General features: G+C 41.6%; 2 protein-coding genes across 3 annotated transcripts in view; one reads left to right on the top strand and one right to left on the bottom strand.

The window, feature by feature from the left end:
* The window catches only part of Lrrc63 (leucine rich repeat containing 63), a 41,632-nt gene extending 32,110 nt beyond the window's left edge, over positions 1 to 9,522 (bottom strand). The window contains exons 1-5 of one of the 2 annotated variants that reach the window (XM_028754282.1): positions 9,355 to 9,522; positions 8,078 to 8,245; positions 4,360 to 5,052; positions 3,860 to 3,907; positions 1,913 to 2,073 (exon numbers count right to left, since the gene is read on the bottom strand). In XM_028754282.1, the coding sequence (XP_028610115.1) occupies positions 1,913 to 2,073; positions 3,860 to 3,907; positions 4,360 to 5,052; positions 8,078 to 8,201 (1,026 nt within the window). In that variant the 5' untranslated portion in view covers positions 8,202 to 8,245; positions 9,355 to 9,522. Of the gene's footprint in view, positions 1 to 1,912; positions 2,074 to 3,859; positions 3,908 to 4,359; positions 5,053 to 8,077; positions 8,417 to 9,354 lie in introns of those variants that run through there. The other variant, XM_028754281.1, reaches the window with a different exon arrangement.
* A 5,746-nt stretch (positions 9,523 to 15,268) lies between these two features.
* Lcp1 (lymphocyte cytosolic protein 1) overlaps positions 15,269 to 16,131 on the top strand; it is a 93,679-nt gene continuing 92,816 nt past the window's right edge. The window contains exon 1 of the mRNA XM_028754280.1: positions 15,269 to 15,328. The gene's annotated coding sequence lies outside the window, so the exon portion shown is untranslated. The remainder of the gene's footprint in view (positions 15,329 to 16,131) is intronic.

Raw genomic sequence — 16,131 nt, 5'->3', positions numbered from 1 at the left:
TGTGTATGAGTATATGCATGCATGATAGATATGTGTATGAGTATATGAATGTGTGATAGATATGTGTATGAGTATATGCATGTGTGATAGATATGTGTATGAGTATATGCATGTGCTCCACAGGATACAAATAGGTCCTTAGGCTTGACAGCAGTTGCTTTATCCACTACACCATCTCCTCAGCCTGCATTATTTTTATTTTAAGAGATGATGACTGTGTTTTCATTTTCCTATGGATAATTTGTTTAGTGGATTCCTTCCCTAGTTTCTTTTTCTAATGCACAGGAACAGTCTATGATTCCGTATGTTGATTTACTGACTAATTTTGCTGACCTTATTGATTAGCTCTAGGACTTTTGTCAGTGAGGATCATAATTCTAAAGGCCACAATCCTAAACACTGAAATCCCAGAAGAGCACGTGACAATCCTAAAATATTAACTTGTTGATAATTTCGAAGTCCTAAAAACTATTTCCCATTGGAAGGAAAAGAAAAAGCCACATAACAGAAAGTCAAGTTCTCAGTAGGGGACTGATGCATGTATGTATGTGAATGCCCTGTGCTGGGGACTGACGCATGTGTGTATGTGGATGCCCTGTGCTGGGGACTGACCCATGTATGTATGTGGATGCCCAGTTCTGGGGACTGACGCATGTGTGTATGTGGATGCCCTGTGCTGGGGACTGACGCATGTGTGTGTGTGGATGCCCTGTGCTGGGGACTGACGCATGTGTGTATGTGGATGCCCTGTGCTGGGTTGTTGCCAAGTTATTCTATTATTTACCACTTCTGCCTTTTTATAAACAGTACCCTACTTGTGAAGACACACTCTCCAGCTGAGAATAGGAAGAACTTGACAAGCATTCTGAAACCCGGATGCTTTACTGATGAAGTGTCTCTCCTGGGCTACAGAATACATTACACAATCAACTAGAGCTTTTTCTGAATAGGGGTGTGACCGTTAGGTGATAAAACTGATTCATTTACTAACATGAAAAAAAAATACATACCGCATTCTGACTAATAGGTGACACCCAAAGACTCATTAATATTCTCTCTCCCTTCTCTTCCCCTCTTCCTTTTTCTTTCATTTAAAAACAAAAACAAAACCAAAACACCAAGTTATAGATTTTCGAAGCCAAAGAGTTCTGAAAACTGGGGATGTAACTTGTTTTGGTCGAGTGCTTACCTGCGAACATGGAGCCCTGGATTTCATTCCCAGCACCATGTAAGTGGAGCATGGAACATACGTATAATCCCAGCACTCAGCAGTTGGAGACATGAGGACCAAAAGTCATCCTCAGCTGTACTGCCAGCTCAGGAGACCTTGTCTCAAACAAGCAAACAAAGGAGCAAGTAGTCCTGGCTACAAATACAACTCTGCTTACTTATCATGAGGTCTTGTGCAAGTTACTTTCCTGCAACCTCCGTGTTTGCATCTGCAAAATGAATATGAAGTTGCCTACTCTGCAGACTGTGAGTTGTAGGAGGGGCACAAGCTTGGAACATAGTGTGTGTTCAGTAAATGACAACCAGTACTACTGTGATCCATCTGCTGGACAGGCCAAGCGTCCAGTGCAGATCAGCCTCACACTAGACTTGACATAAGGTCTAAAGCTTCTGGTAATTTAGAAACACACACAATTTCAATTCTACTTATCAGAATAAATGATGAAAAAAAACCAGTATGATTTCCCTACATCTCAGCAACCTTTTAGACTTTATTGGTGAACTGAAGACAAACTTGGGCAAGTTAAGTTTGGAGTTATGATTTGCATGTGTTCCTGGCAACTGTCTGTGATAATAGGAAAGGCTCCTTCATCGGAATGAAAACTAATCTAATATTGAGAAACTAAAGGTGAAACTAACTGATAATATCAATGGGCATTACTATTAAGGCGGTCTAACATACCTTAAGATTAAGTGCATTTCTTCCATATATTTGGCAATTTATGATGGCCAGGGTGGTCAGCGCCAGGATTGTTTCAGAGCGTGTTGCTGCTACAGTCTTAAATCCTTCCCCTCGTAAAACAGTGGCATCTGGATCTACTGTTCTCGTTGTTTTTGGAACAGCTAAAAAAAAAAATCAAAACATAAAATCATAGGGTATTCTGACTTCCACAGCTAAGCGACATGGATGCTCTCACAAGAATGAATTACCAAAGGGATTAGCAATCAATTCCCGAGATCCTGCATCCACCCAGTCTGGATTGGTCTGTGTGCCACATTGGCTGTCTTGCTTGTTACAAAACTGTCCTTACAAAATAAAACTGTATGCCCACTGATAGATTCTACCTAGAAACTCACACTACGTCTCTGACTTCTGAAGACATACGTAAAGATAATTTAAAAATCCTCCTCTATAAATTAAATAAGCAACTTTTTGGTTGACAAAATAATGGGCATCATAAAAGTATAGTTCTGACCATCTTAACTTCCTTCCAAAGATCCCCTGATCTACCACTTCAAAGCCCTATAAAGGGGAATTCTTCCCTCAGTGTATAGATTCCATACAGAGAAGGAAAAAAATCAAGAAACCACCTAGCAGTTACCCAAGCAGAGACCATCGACACTTAAATTGACTTTAACATGTCCCGTGTGCATATTAGCTTGTATCAGACAAGGTCTATGCAAGAATACACCAAACTGCAATTAGAAAACTTTTTGAAATTCTATGAAATATATTTTAAATCTGTAACTATTTTTTTTTTTGCTGTATTACTTGTAGAAATATCTTTTTTGAGGCCATGTATACCGGGCTGGCTTTGAACCCACAGAGGTCTGCTTGTCTCAGTCTTCCAAGCACTGGAATTAAAGGCATGTGCCTTTATGCTTAGCTCTCTTAGAAACACATTTTACAGTGTGCTATAATTGCTTCAGGAAAGATAAAGGAAGCCTCTAAAAGAACCACAAGAAAAGGGTTCGGTATTCAATTTCTGAAACAGACTGTACTCACTACAAACCTGTTACAGTAAAATGTGATCACAAAGTTTATTGTACAGTGCAATATAGTAAACTCTGGTCATTGTGGAGGGATACAGTGGGGATGCAGGAGGGGGAGTTAACACACAAGACTGCAGCTTGCTCCCTGTTCACCACCCTGCTGACCCATAAACTTCGCTAGGATTGGAGACTGGGGTCATCTGGGTCACACCTGCACTGGTTACTTTCTAGTGTCGTCAGGCGCTGATTTATGTGCATGGTGGTAGATTTAACTGTTGGTTTTGGTAAGAACATTAGTCCAGCAGAAGTTACTCGAAACTGGGACAGGAACAGAACTCTTCATTAAAAATCTGTCAAACTCCAATGCTGTTTTTGCTACTTTTCATTCATTTTGCTTTCTAATGCTTGGTAATGATAAATTATCCACTGCATACTATGTCTATCAGATTGTAGGTAGACATACATGTGAGCTCTAAAACTGAATAACTTTTCAGCCAGTGTATGGACCTCACTATGCAGGCTGGCCTTGAACTTTCAACCTCTCTGCCTCCTGTCTGCTACCATCTCTGGCAGTAGAACAATGTCAACTTTCCCTAAAGATGGTTCTCATTTGTTTCTGTCAGATGGCTAAGGTCCAGGCACTTAGAAAGGGACCTGGCATGTGGGGAGAGCTGTCATTTAAAAGTGCACGTCTATTGTCCCTGTCTAGATTAAGAACACGTCAGTTTTTATATTCTCAACATCACTACAACATCTGGCCCATTGTCAGTATGTAAGGGATAACTGCTGGATAAACGGCTTAAGGAACGGCGGGAGCTGTGTGCCCCAACCCTTACACAAACCAAATAACAAACACTTGGAGGGAGAGAGAATAATCTCATAATTTCTCCAAGAACGGTATAAACCCAGGACTTACTATCAGGTGGTTTGTGGGCTTCTGGTTTTCGACTCATTGCAGCATTTTCTAGATAAAAAGAAAAAAAAAAGAGGACAACTTTTAGATACCTTTAAGGGTGATTTCATTATAAGTCTTAGTATAATTATTATTAATGGGCTGGGGTGCCTGTGCCAGCACTTCCTGTCTCCCTCAGGAATCCTCTAGGCCACCCCTAAGTAGCTGTTTATCCTCACTTGAAGACTTTAGGCCCTATGTAAAGCACTAGGGTTTTGTGAACTTTCTGATCAACTTTCATCAATCCTATCTGGACACAGTAGCCAGGTTGTCAGTCTGTACCTCTGTAAGGTCAGGATGACTGTTGGTACTCCCAGGCTGAGATACTAAATGATAATTTAAATTTCTTTGCTGTCTTCTTTTTTCTTTTCTACCTTGAAAACTATCCACCTCCTTGTATTTTTTTCCCTCTCCTCTTTTCTTAATGACGCCACTCCTGAAGACCACGTTTCAATTTTACTTACCTATCACAGCTTGTCTTGGAGGTTTTCTTGGCAAAACAGGCGTTGGCAGAGAACGGGCTGGCGGGAGTGAGCCGGTGTTCAATACCACTTTACCTATGCTTGTCCTAGGGTGTGGCCGTTCAGACCACTGTGGCTCTGGTATTACGGATGAAATGCTAGACACAGGGCTGAGTGCTGTTTCCTTTACGTCTCTGAGAAGAGGAAGCTCTTGAACATAGCCCGAAATCTTTGGTGCAGGGCGAAACTGGGTACCTGATGGCTTAAACCTACTAGTTATAAACCTAGAGTAAGAAGGGGGTAAAGGTTTGGAAAACTCCTTGGAAAGAACTAAAGTGTTGCCTGCTGGCTTTTTAGTGACAAACTCGTCTTCTTTGCTTTCCTTTTTTGAGGACTTTCTGGCTTTTTTTATTTGGCTTAGCGTTTTCCTAAAAACTCTGGAAGACGCCGACAGACATCTTGGAATGAACATGGAACTGGCAGCGCTCTTTGGGACCTTCCAATGAAGGCGGCGAACACCGTGTGAATGTGGAAAAATGTTAGCCACTCTTTCATGTGCCTTACTGTCATAATTAAGAGAGATGGTTTGAGTGGTAGCAGATCTTTGTGCTTGAGAAACCCCTTGATCGATTTTCTCTAAAGCGCTTTCATCAGGCTGGAGCTTTCCACAGGCCTCCTCGGGTTCTCTATCGACAACTAAACAGGATAAAGGGTGAAGAGAGTGAAATTAGCCTGGATTTATCAAGTGCTCCAAACAAAGCTGCCAAAGGTTGATTTTTGTTTTTCATGTCTAACTCACCTTCTAAGAACAGACCTGTTTAGCTGTGGAGACCTCTGTCAAGCTGATAGGAATATACTTTGAGCAAACAATTGAGATGCTAACCGACTGAGAAAGGATGGAACAACTCTTGAAAGAACAAAACCCACAGGGAAAGGTCCAAGACACGAAGAGGAGATTTGGGACAGTTGTCACTAAAACTCTGGTAACATAGATGGTGAAACTGACTGTTGATGAAATGGCTTTCATCATTAGTTTTCCCCATCTGATTTTTTTTATTTAGTAAAGAGCAACATTTCTTTTTAATACCAAATGAAAACATAAAAGCAGTCTTTCAGACATAGGGACATGCTGATATTGACTAGAAGATACTGCATGTTTATTTCTCTGCTAAGAACTCTCTCCTCACTTAGGTCCAGAAATCCACGGAGCCTGTATTCTTGGATACCTCACTCCATCTGATGTACCTCTCCTTTCCTGTGGGACAGAATGTCAAGCGTCACCTTTCTGCTGTCTTAACTGCAATAAATGGTGATGAGCATTCCAGTGAGGAGGGAATGGATTCAGTATGGCAGAACTTCAGTGGGAAGGTACACAAGTGCTCTACCCAGCATCTCAACTCCTTCTCCAATATGAGAACAGAGCTGGGTTCAGAGAGAGGGACTGTGGATAGTGTCGTTACCATACGTTAACCTCGTTCCCGGACTCACCCTTCTCCCTTTGATGGCTGGAGAGGAGCACAAAATTTTCCATTTCAAACCAATTGAGGGGACTTGCAGAGAGCCATGTGTGAAGGACTCCCAGGAGTATCTACTGAAAGGGAAGCTGGCGTCTCCTTAACACCTAAGCAAAGTGCCAGCATCCTTAACTGTATCGTTTCACCTCAACCTTAGTTTTTTCAAGATATTCTGTTCCTACTTTTCCAGTACTATCCTCTGCTCTCAGAAAGCACATGGTCTCCTCTTTTATCTCACTTTAAGTCAAGGTTTGGTTCAACTTCTCATAGCTGCTGACTAGGCCTCTCTGCCCTGTTGCATGGACACATTGTGTATCCAAGTGTATCCAATGCCGCTTTCTCTTGTTGCTTCCTGGCTTCATTTTGTGTGAAGTTCATTATTAGTAGCCAATTGAAAGGTGATATAAAGCAGAAACAAGGTCATTAAAGTCTGTATGATGAACAGTATCTTCCATTTTTTGGCTATTCGAAGGTTCTGGTTCAGTGTTTTATTATTTATTTTATAACTTAGACTTGAGCCACTACATTTGTTCACTCATTGAGCAAATACCTCAAATACCCACTATGAACAAAGTACTCTGGATTGATGTTAGTCAAGGTCATAGACTCTCCAAGACGGCAAGAGCAAACAACTTCTGTAGTGCCAAGGTTGAGAAATTCTGCACTGGACTATGGAGTTAAACCGAAAGACAAATAGAAAAACTCCAACATAGAATCTGGTAAGGAGCTGTCAATCTGCATGGCCATGGGTGCTATTTATAAAACAGCTTGTAAATACAGAAACACAGGACACTACAGAAACACAGAAAGGGAGGTGTTGAAATGGCACAACAGTCATGTGGGATTTGGAGGTAATAGATACACTGCTTTCTCACATCTTTGCTGGGTATAGATGGAAGTATAACTTTAACATTATAAATAAAATTCGCAATGTAAATGTTGGCATCAAAATAATACAATCTGTAAAGCCAAGTGGTAGAGGAAATTCAGAAGGGAAAGACAGAGAAACATCATTGCTTTTATAAATGTGTTAGTTAGTAGAGAAATGTGAAGAAATACAAGAGTAATGGGATTATATAAAGTCACATCAAAGTGGCTCATCTTAAAAAAATATTTTAAAGTAGGTATGAGTGTTTTTGCCTACATGACGTGCATGCCTAGTGCTTGCAGAGAACAGAAGAGAGCACTGGATCCCTTGGAGCTGTGAGGCACCAAGTAGTTGCTGGGAATCGAACCCTGGTCCTCTAGGAAGGGCAGCCAGTGCTTAACCACTGAACCATCTCTCTGGCCCCTATCCCACCTGACAGAAACTAATGGAAGATGGAGAGCAAGGTCTGGTTTTGTTAACTATTTTATCACCGGTTCCTACACTGTGCTTAATAAACACAGTCAATCTTCATTGTTTGTGAAGACTTAGCAAGCGCTCAATGACCCTACACTGAACTACTAGGGAAAAATACAAGTCAGATTCCTTTAAGACTCTGTTCTCAACATTTTCATCAGCCAATCAACGCATAATCTTGTGGCTATATGTTCTGCATTTAAGGACATATTGTTTGAATATATAGACACGATTAAATATACTTCCTAATATATAGACTATGTCGTGGATTTGTTAACATAGGCCTGACAGCCGAGCACACCACACACAACAAGGAAGTTCGTCTGACATAGCCTTCTCTGCTAAGCACATCTCAGCGGTCTTGGGCTTAGTGTGAGCTTCAGCACTGCACTTACGGATATCATGAACCAAACAGATTAAAAAAGGGCGGGGCACAAAAATTAAAAAACCATGGAGTTAAGTAGACTAGACCAGGAAAGGAACGCATGTTTATATTATAGGAGCTGAAACAGGGAGGCAGAGTTAATCCTGTACCATCCAGGTGGGTACTGGGTACATGTGTGTTAGGGAACTTATATATTCATTCATCTAAACAGACAGTCCCATGAACAGAAGATCTATTGATTTGGGGATCTCAAATAAGTTTTCGCAGTAAGTAAACTCACATTTGACAACTCCACGAATGAGGGTCAATGAACGAACATATCTATAGAACTGATTCTTGCTTGTTGTCACCTTATGATAAACATTTTTTCTTTATGGTTATTAGTAACTCTCTTTACTGTGGTTGTAAAGTATATAAAACAAAGGATTTTTATGAAAAAAAAACCCCTACACTAAGGTTAATACACATATCTGTACATACCTGTACGCACTATACGGACTTTCTTCTTTAATAAAGGTAATTTAGGGAGCTTTGGAGGTAAGGGTCTTCGGAGAAGCAGTGGGTGCTGCTGGGTATTGAGTGAGTGACAAATGCTCTTTTTCATAGCTGTTGGTTAAGAGAACTCAACTTCCTGAGAATGAACTGTTACTGAAAAGAAGCGGTTATCACTTAGAAAATATCCTTACAGAAACCATCCTGTGTTGCTACTATACTGAGTTCAAGCAGGCTAGCTTTATAAGGAGGGTGAAAAAAAAAGAGTAAAAAAAATTAATCATTTAAAACTTATTTATGAAGCATTTTAAAAATTACATATTCTTAATACAGGCTTAAGAAAGACAGAGAGGCACTCAGAAAGTTTAACGAGAAAGTTTAACGCTTTCTTTCTGTACTGGATATTGAAACTCTGGTCTCATGCAAGGCCGTACCACTGAGTCAAATTCCCCTGCTTCCCAAATGATTTAAAGTTAGAAGTTGGGGAATACACTTGTAAGCCCAACACTTGAAAGCCTGAGACAGGAGGATCAGCCTATGCTACATGGGGAGGGGTGGATTCTTTTTTAAAAAATTAGATTAATAATTTAAGATAGATAAAAACATATTCTATTATTAATCAAGACCTTGCTAACATTTCCCCGTGTGAGTACGAAATTCAAGCAGCCAACACTATTTTCAGTCAGTAAATGATAGCCCCCCTCCTCACAATATAGGCATGACATTTCATTCACTACCTCCCAAATATTACCAGTAAAGAATTAGAAGGAATTTTGGTTAAAAACAACAACAGCAACAAAATGTAAAGTCCTCTGAAATCCCACAATATCTAACCATACACAAACAAACTGTTTTCTTGTACGGCAATGGCTTGTTTTAACTCTCAGCTGACTTAATTTGTCTGTAGTTATGCAACTCCAAAATAAGACAGGCTTTAATACAATGAGATGTTCCAGGATGGCAGGGGAATCCCAGAGAATAGGGAAATAAAGACACCAGATGTCCTCCCTCCCCACCTCCTCGGAAAAACATGAGTGTTTTGTTTTCAAGGCAACCTCAAAAGTGCCTGGCACTGTGCTGCTCCGCGGGACCCCGGGCAGGGAACCCCGGTGCGGTGCAGAGGAGCGGTTTACCCGCGAAAGGTAACTGCAGGCCAGTGCTCGCTCCTGATTTGCTGGCTGGCAGCGCGTGCCTGCCCGCCACAAGTTTCCTTCTCTAGTTAGTAAGGAGAACCCTCTGACCTCAAGTGTCGGGCTCCTACGGACCTTGCCTTCCAGAAAACTGACCAGATTTCCCATGTCCATCTCTTTTGTCCCTGAGTCTTGGCTGCCAGTGACTGTCTAGCGAGGTCTCCAGTTAGGTCTCCATGTTTCTGCAGAACGCAGCTCCATTAGCAGCATCCCAAGCCCTACTATAGCCGAATGTTACGCTCATAGTGAGGACCACCAACCAGGGTCCTCCCTCAACTCCCTCCGCCCCCCACACCCAGGCTAGCCGCATGGGTAGCGCAGGCGCACGAGGGCTGGGCGCGCCAGGAACGAGGGGCGGGGCTCCATGCCCCGCCCACCTTCCCCGCCCACTCGATCCACCCACTGATTTCGCCACCCTAGACCAGTGTCCCCCTAATTCTGCTGCGGGCAGCGCAGGATGCCCGGAGGCTGAAGTGGTGGAGCCGAGAGGAGTGGCTCCACGTGCAGCTGTACGGAAGGCTGTGGTGACAATCGTTATTATATTCTTACTTTTAAAAACAGTGGCCACTATTATTTACTTACTTTTCTCCATGACTTGGCACGGGTGTCTGGAGACCGGGTTGGCATTTTCTAATAACGCTACACTTTTGGGCAGCTGGCCACTGTTACTCATTTTGCAGTAAAACCCTTGTCTCCAAATCGCACATTCTGTTTTCCTTCTTGTCTCTTGGGTGCAACCTGTTTTGTCTTTCTGAACCTTTAAAGTTCTTGGTGGAAGTGGAACTGTGTGGGAACGAGAGCTGTAGGTAGTGCTTCCAAAGCTCTTCAAAAGGACACCCAGGTCTCACTGTCACGGTGGTTGGCTGTGATTACCGGTGTTGGTGCTGTCTCCATGTTCAGTGGTAGATATACTGCGCATGTTTGCCTGTATGTGCTTGCTTCTCTGGAGATTTGAAAACGAAAACTGGAAAGAACCTATTACAGAGCCGGGGGAAATCCAACTGAGAATTCAAGTAAGGGGCATTTCCTTCCAGGCATCTCCCTTACATGTTTCTCTTCTTAAGGAAGGGTGTGGGGATTTCAATAACACCTTGGGAAATCAGAGACTTCCAGATTCATTCACTAACCAAGTCTTCCTTTTTCTCCTGAGAGCAAGCATGTATTTTGAAACAATGGGAAAATACCAATTAAAAAAGAGTCTGGGTAATACTGTACAATTGTTGTCCTGTGGGGTGTTGGTATGTGGTTTTGTTACGTAGATTACTTTGTTGTTTCTTAGGTACCCGTTTCAAACCAGGGATTTTATTCCACTTTCACCTGTGTCTGCTTTACATTGTTTAGTTTCTCTGAAGGAAAGCAAGCAGACAGAAAGGCAAATCTGGTGGCCACGTTTGTCTCAAGTAATGTATATTGTTCATATTTTGTAAACAGCAGAAATGTTACTAATCTTAAGGATAAAGATGTGTGTGGACCACTCTCTGAAGCCGGTTCTTTATTCTAAAAAGCTGAGACCTACTGGAATTCAGTTTCATTGACGGATGCGTTTAGAATGTATGCTTAGCTTTGCATAGTCAAAAATCAAGGCAAATGCATTTGTTAATTAAAAAAAATGCTTTGTCATTCCTTGCAGGTTTCTTCTGGCAACTACCATACCAGAACCCAGGGCAGTTTAATATGTAGCCTCTGTAGCTGTAAATATTTTGTCTTCTGTAACTGTTACTTTAACTATAGCTCGAACCATTTAGGGAAATGAAATAGTAATGAAAATTAAATCTCTGGTTTGATATGTCTTCTATGCCCATGTCAGATATTCTACCGTACCTTATATGTTTTCCATGGGAATGACAGAAGCACAGAGTAAAATTGTGAAAGCCTATATTTTGCTCAGTTCTGATTACTTTATTACTTCTTTTATTTAATTTGTTATTTTAGAAAGTTCAGCTACCTCACCTTCCCCTCCCTTCGTTCCTTCGTTCCTTCCTTCCTTCCTTCTTTCCTTCCTTCCTTCCTTCCTTCCATCCTCTTCTCCTCCTCCTCTTCCTTCATACTGTTTGTCTCTTGGAAAGGAGGGTGCTCCCTCGTTGGCTTTAAGGTTCTATTTCACCTGCTGTACAGTTCGGTTGGCCAGTTTAATTGTCCCCTCGGATCTGCCATTTGGCAGAACCACTGTGTGCCAGAATGAACTGCAGTGCTTTTGCTCTGCTAGGGGCTCCCGTGAAAGCCGCTAAGTTCACATTGAGCACCAAGGTTATAAGGCATCCTGCATCATTTGTTGTTGATGTTGCTAAAATGAGATAACAGCCTTATGCAAAACCAGATGTGAACACCCGACAGATAATGCTATTGATTGTCCTAAGGATGGAGCATGCTCAGAGGACCTCAGATTTGCCTTTGGTGAAAGAATGCCACTGTTAGATGACGTAAAATGTATGCTAGGCATCATCATTATCTTGCACAGACCTTTGTTTGTCTGATTGGTTTTCCTTTCAAACAGAATGGAAGTTTGCTAAACACTTTGGCCAGTCTAGATCTAAGCTAGTATCTTACTGTGTGAAAATAACTGGAGATATTTGTATTCTTATGCTTGGGTTATTTTTAGGGGATCCTATAAAGAATGAATAGTGATCTTTGAGCGCATATTGATTCTCTATTGAGTCCTCAGGACACTGAGATGCTTTTGAGAAAAAGCAGTTTTTTTCTTAGCCTGAGTTTACAACTGTTGATATTAGCTGTGCATACTGAGAGTCTCTCCCAGTCGTCACTGTGTGGTTTTAAAGATATATATATATTTATGTCAAGTGTTCACATGATTTAATGGAGAATGTGTTTGTATTTTCTCAGATGTGAATAAAACCTTTTGGTAGAAGTGGTCGCTAGAGATTGCTCTTCTTATCCCTGTGTCACAGTGTAAAAACAGCTTTGTCTTGCTCTACCCTATTTGGGGGCCTTTGTTTCCTTTTCTCTCTCAAGATGGATGGTACTTCCTTTCCTTTGTTTGAGTTAGAGATCCTGGGATTCAAATCAAAAGGAAAATGTTGCCAACCAGGAAATGTCATGGGATCTACATGGTGGAGTTTAAAAAACTGTTCAAGTGTGTGAAAGAACAATGCCTATGTGTCCTTAACACTACGTCTATGAACTCAGCCACTTGTTCTGCAATGATGCATCAGTGCACCTGTTCTGCACGCATCCCTTTGCTAGGCATTGAACCTCAACGTTATTAATTAAATATTACTTTGAGACTACGTAAATGAAAGTTTAGATTATTCCCAGAACTTTGCTTATCTACTTACTTGAACCTGTATTCTTATCTTTCTTTTTTCTTCCAGTTTTATACTGTGTTGTTTAGGCAGAGTAGTGTGGCCCAAACTTTACACATACTTTCCCAAAACTCAAGAGAGAATTCAAAATTCAAGGAGAATTTGTCTTTCTTAGCTGCAGTGATGATTTTTCACTGTGGGCTATATATTGTACAACTAGATGATATCAGAAATATTTACATCAAAAAAGTTAAATAATACTTCTTTTCTCACTGTTACTGTTGGGACCTAGGTAAAGGACAAGTTAAGATATGAAGGTTAGACAACACAAGTCTCATCTTGGTAGACAAGTTAAGACACGAAGGTTAGACAAATCCCCTGCCACAATTGAATACCCTAACCTATGGAAAAATACTGTTTTGGATAATGTACAACAAAGACATATTCCTAAATGCATCTCCTATCCTTAAATCCTGATTGGTAAAATAACTTGACACAGATGTTTGTGGATTTGGGGCTTAAAAACCCTGTATGATCTTAACTCGGGGTCAGTTCCCAACTCTGGACTGTGGCCTTGATTGATCAGTCCTGTGGTGTACACTCAATAAACTATCCCTGTCTGACTGAGATCAGTGTTTGTGTGGTTTGTGAGGCGATTCCTGGACCCCAACATTAGAAAGTTTCCTTGTAATGGGGGGCTAGCCAGGTGACAGTTACCTAGGCCTTAACATTTTACATAGGCCTTAACATTCCATCTAGGCACTAATATTTTGCCTAGGTCCTGACAGTTATGTTGACAAAGGTCACTGTCCTGTATGCTCTTAATTATGACATGTCTGATTTATGACATGTTTTGTTGTTAAGTGTGAACCAGATTTGTGGCGTACTACATGGAAGGCCCTGTTGTGCAGCATCCTTGAGAATTCCAGTATGTCGAGCATATTTAATCAAAGGCAGTATAACATCACTCTGCTCTCTTGGATTCTAATCTTCCTGACGCCATTTGTTGGCTTGGTTTTCAGGCTCATTGCCCAGCATCTCAGAGCCCCTGAAGTTTCCTTACCTGCAAAGCTGGGGAACTTTTGATAACAGAAAACATCCATATGCTTTCAAGGTGTATGAACGTCCTTACTTCCGCTGAGCCTGTAACCTCTGGCGTTTGGAAATGCTTTATGATGACTTTATGAGAGTGTCAATAGCAGCGAATCCTTTTCAACAACATACAAGACAATGTGCTTCTCAAATCGACCACTCTGCTTTATTCCTACTGTCTGAGTTGAACATATGTTTCACTTGGAAGTGTGTTAAAGACTACAGATTGTGTAAGGGTGATAATCATGGGTTAGGTTAGTTGAACAGAGGTTGTTGGGACAGGCAATGGAAGTGGTATTCTGTGTTGAGGACCCTTGGGTCTTTTACCTCAGCTAGACAACTACAGCAGTATCCTCTCTCTTGTGATCATGCAGTTGACAGTGATGTCACAGTTCTGTTTGATTTCTACTTCTATAATGCACTGGTATCAGAACTTTTTTTTTTTATCAGGAGTGGCATCAATGAATGTTCTAGGACACTATTTCTCTGTCTACGTCATGTGACAGCTTTCCTTGGTGATACAAGAAGGCTCCTTCCTTTACTCTGCTAGTCATTCCAGCTGAGGTAATTCTCAGCAACATAAGAGGCATGGTGTCCAGGAGCCTGAGGAAAAGAGCTGGGGGAGGGGAGTGTTCTTCTCTTCCCTGTGCTTCCAAGCAAAGCAGCTCTACTCTAATGAAGTTAACATGTTAGGCTCTGCCACAGACTTGCTTTTAAGAGTGAATTCTATGGCAGTAGGAATTTGCTTACAACCCACCAAAACGGCATTACCTGTGCCTTGAAACTTAGTCTGTGCCCCTACTTTACACTGGGTTCATGGAAACCTTGCCTAGTAATTGCTCATGGGGTACCTCCCTCACGTTCCAGAATTCTACACACACCATCTCTTTCAACCCACCCAAAAATCAGATCATAATGGAATAGCTGTAGGGTACCACTGCTCTCGGCAAATGAGGAAAGACAGAGTGACCTCTTCTCATTCAGCTCCATGTCCATGCCTGGATTCAACGCATTAAAGAAATCACTTCCAGAGGATTTGTAATGGGGTGTATCACTTTACAAAGGTGTTACTGAGAAGAAAAAAACCTTTTCTACTTTCTCAGTTGGGTGTCTATAGTACATGCTTGTGGGGTGCTTGATGTCTTCAGTGAAGTCTACAAATGTATAAAGACTAAAATAGCTATATTGATGATCCTGGTATTTGAAAAAGACTGAGAATTATACACTGAAGCAATAGAAAGTAGAACCAGGGGGTTAACAGCCAGCTTGGCTTAGTAGAAATTATTTAGTTAGGGACAAGAAGGACCGGTTTTGCTAATCTTGTACTGTGAGCTGCTGTGATCTTAAAGCCATTCCTAAGGACTTGGCTCAGGGCACGTCTCAGAACATGTGTTTCCCTTATTTATGTCTATTTCCAAAGGGGAAAGAATTCTCTGGGAGAGGTGTCTTATGTAATGCATGGAGACATTAGCCTGATGAGGCCTTGAAAGCTTCAAGAGCTTCCTCTGGTGGAGGCTGGGATTTGTAAACAAGCTGTTGATAGGCTGTGGCTAAAGGAATAAGGAAACTTGAAAGGAAAGGGCTCCAGAGGAAGTAGACAGGAGTCCTGTCCTGCGCGAATAATAGACTTCTCTCAAGTGACCTCCACCCCGCAGGAACAAATGTGCAAAGATCATCAGACACCACGTTGATTCCAGGTATCTCGGTTATGTCTCTACAGTAGGAGGGAAGGGGTTTTGCTCAGGACAGGAAGAAGCAAGGGAAGCTGGTTCTCTCTGGGGAGATCACATTGACTTCACCAGACACAGGCTCCAGATCTTGCCTTCTGAAATGGGGAGAACAAAGTGGATTTGTGGTTCACTTTGAACAGGAGGTGCATTTCTCACAAGTACATGCCTGAGATTTCCAAGAGAAGTATTACCGAGTTTCCCAGAGCACAGCTCCCTTCCGTCTCCGCCGAAAGGTGTGGGAGAGGAAGTGGGAACTGTCACGAGTTGTCCGTCTAGAGGCAAGCAGCTGCGTTGCCTCACCTCACTGACCCTGTTTCCTTGCCTCTAAGTTCTTTTCTCTATTCGGGGTCGATGATTCTATCAAAAATTTCTACCCAAGCAATTCTTAATCAGTTACTCATAGTGTAGATGAATAATGGTTGAATTTGTTGGATTTTACACATATCCTGGTGTTGGAATACAAACGCCTTTATCTCTATTCTACGCTTAAGGAGTATACTGGGCGATTTTATGATTTAAATAATATTTATCAAGCTTTGGTGGATAGAATTGTTCACGTGATGTAATGGCAAAGCCAGGTTTTTATTTTGTAGACTTTGTTCAGCCTCCTTCTCCAACTTCCTTAATTTTAATTACCAATTAATTTTGTTTGCTGGGGAAAAAAACTTGATAGTGTAAAAAAGTAAAAGTCATCTTCCTCCTCCTCTACCTCCTCTTCCTTCTCCTCTACCTCTTCCTCTTCCTTCTCCTTCTTCTTCTTTCTCCTTCTC

This window comes from Grammomys surdaster, unplaced genomic scaffold (genome assembly GCF_004785775.1).
Source record: "Grammomys surdaster isolate TR1022 unplaced genomic scaffold, NIH_TR_1.0 125985, whole genome shotgun sequence".
In the NCBI taxonomy this organism is placed as follows: Eukaryota; Metazoa; Chordata; class Mammalia; order Rodentia; family Muridae; genus Grammomys; species Grammomys surdaster.
This window is presented reverse-complemented; position numbering and strand designations above follow the sequence as displayed.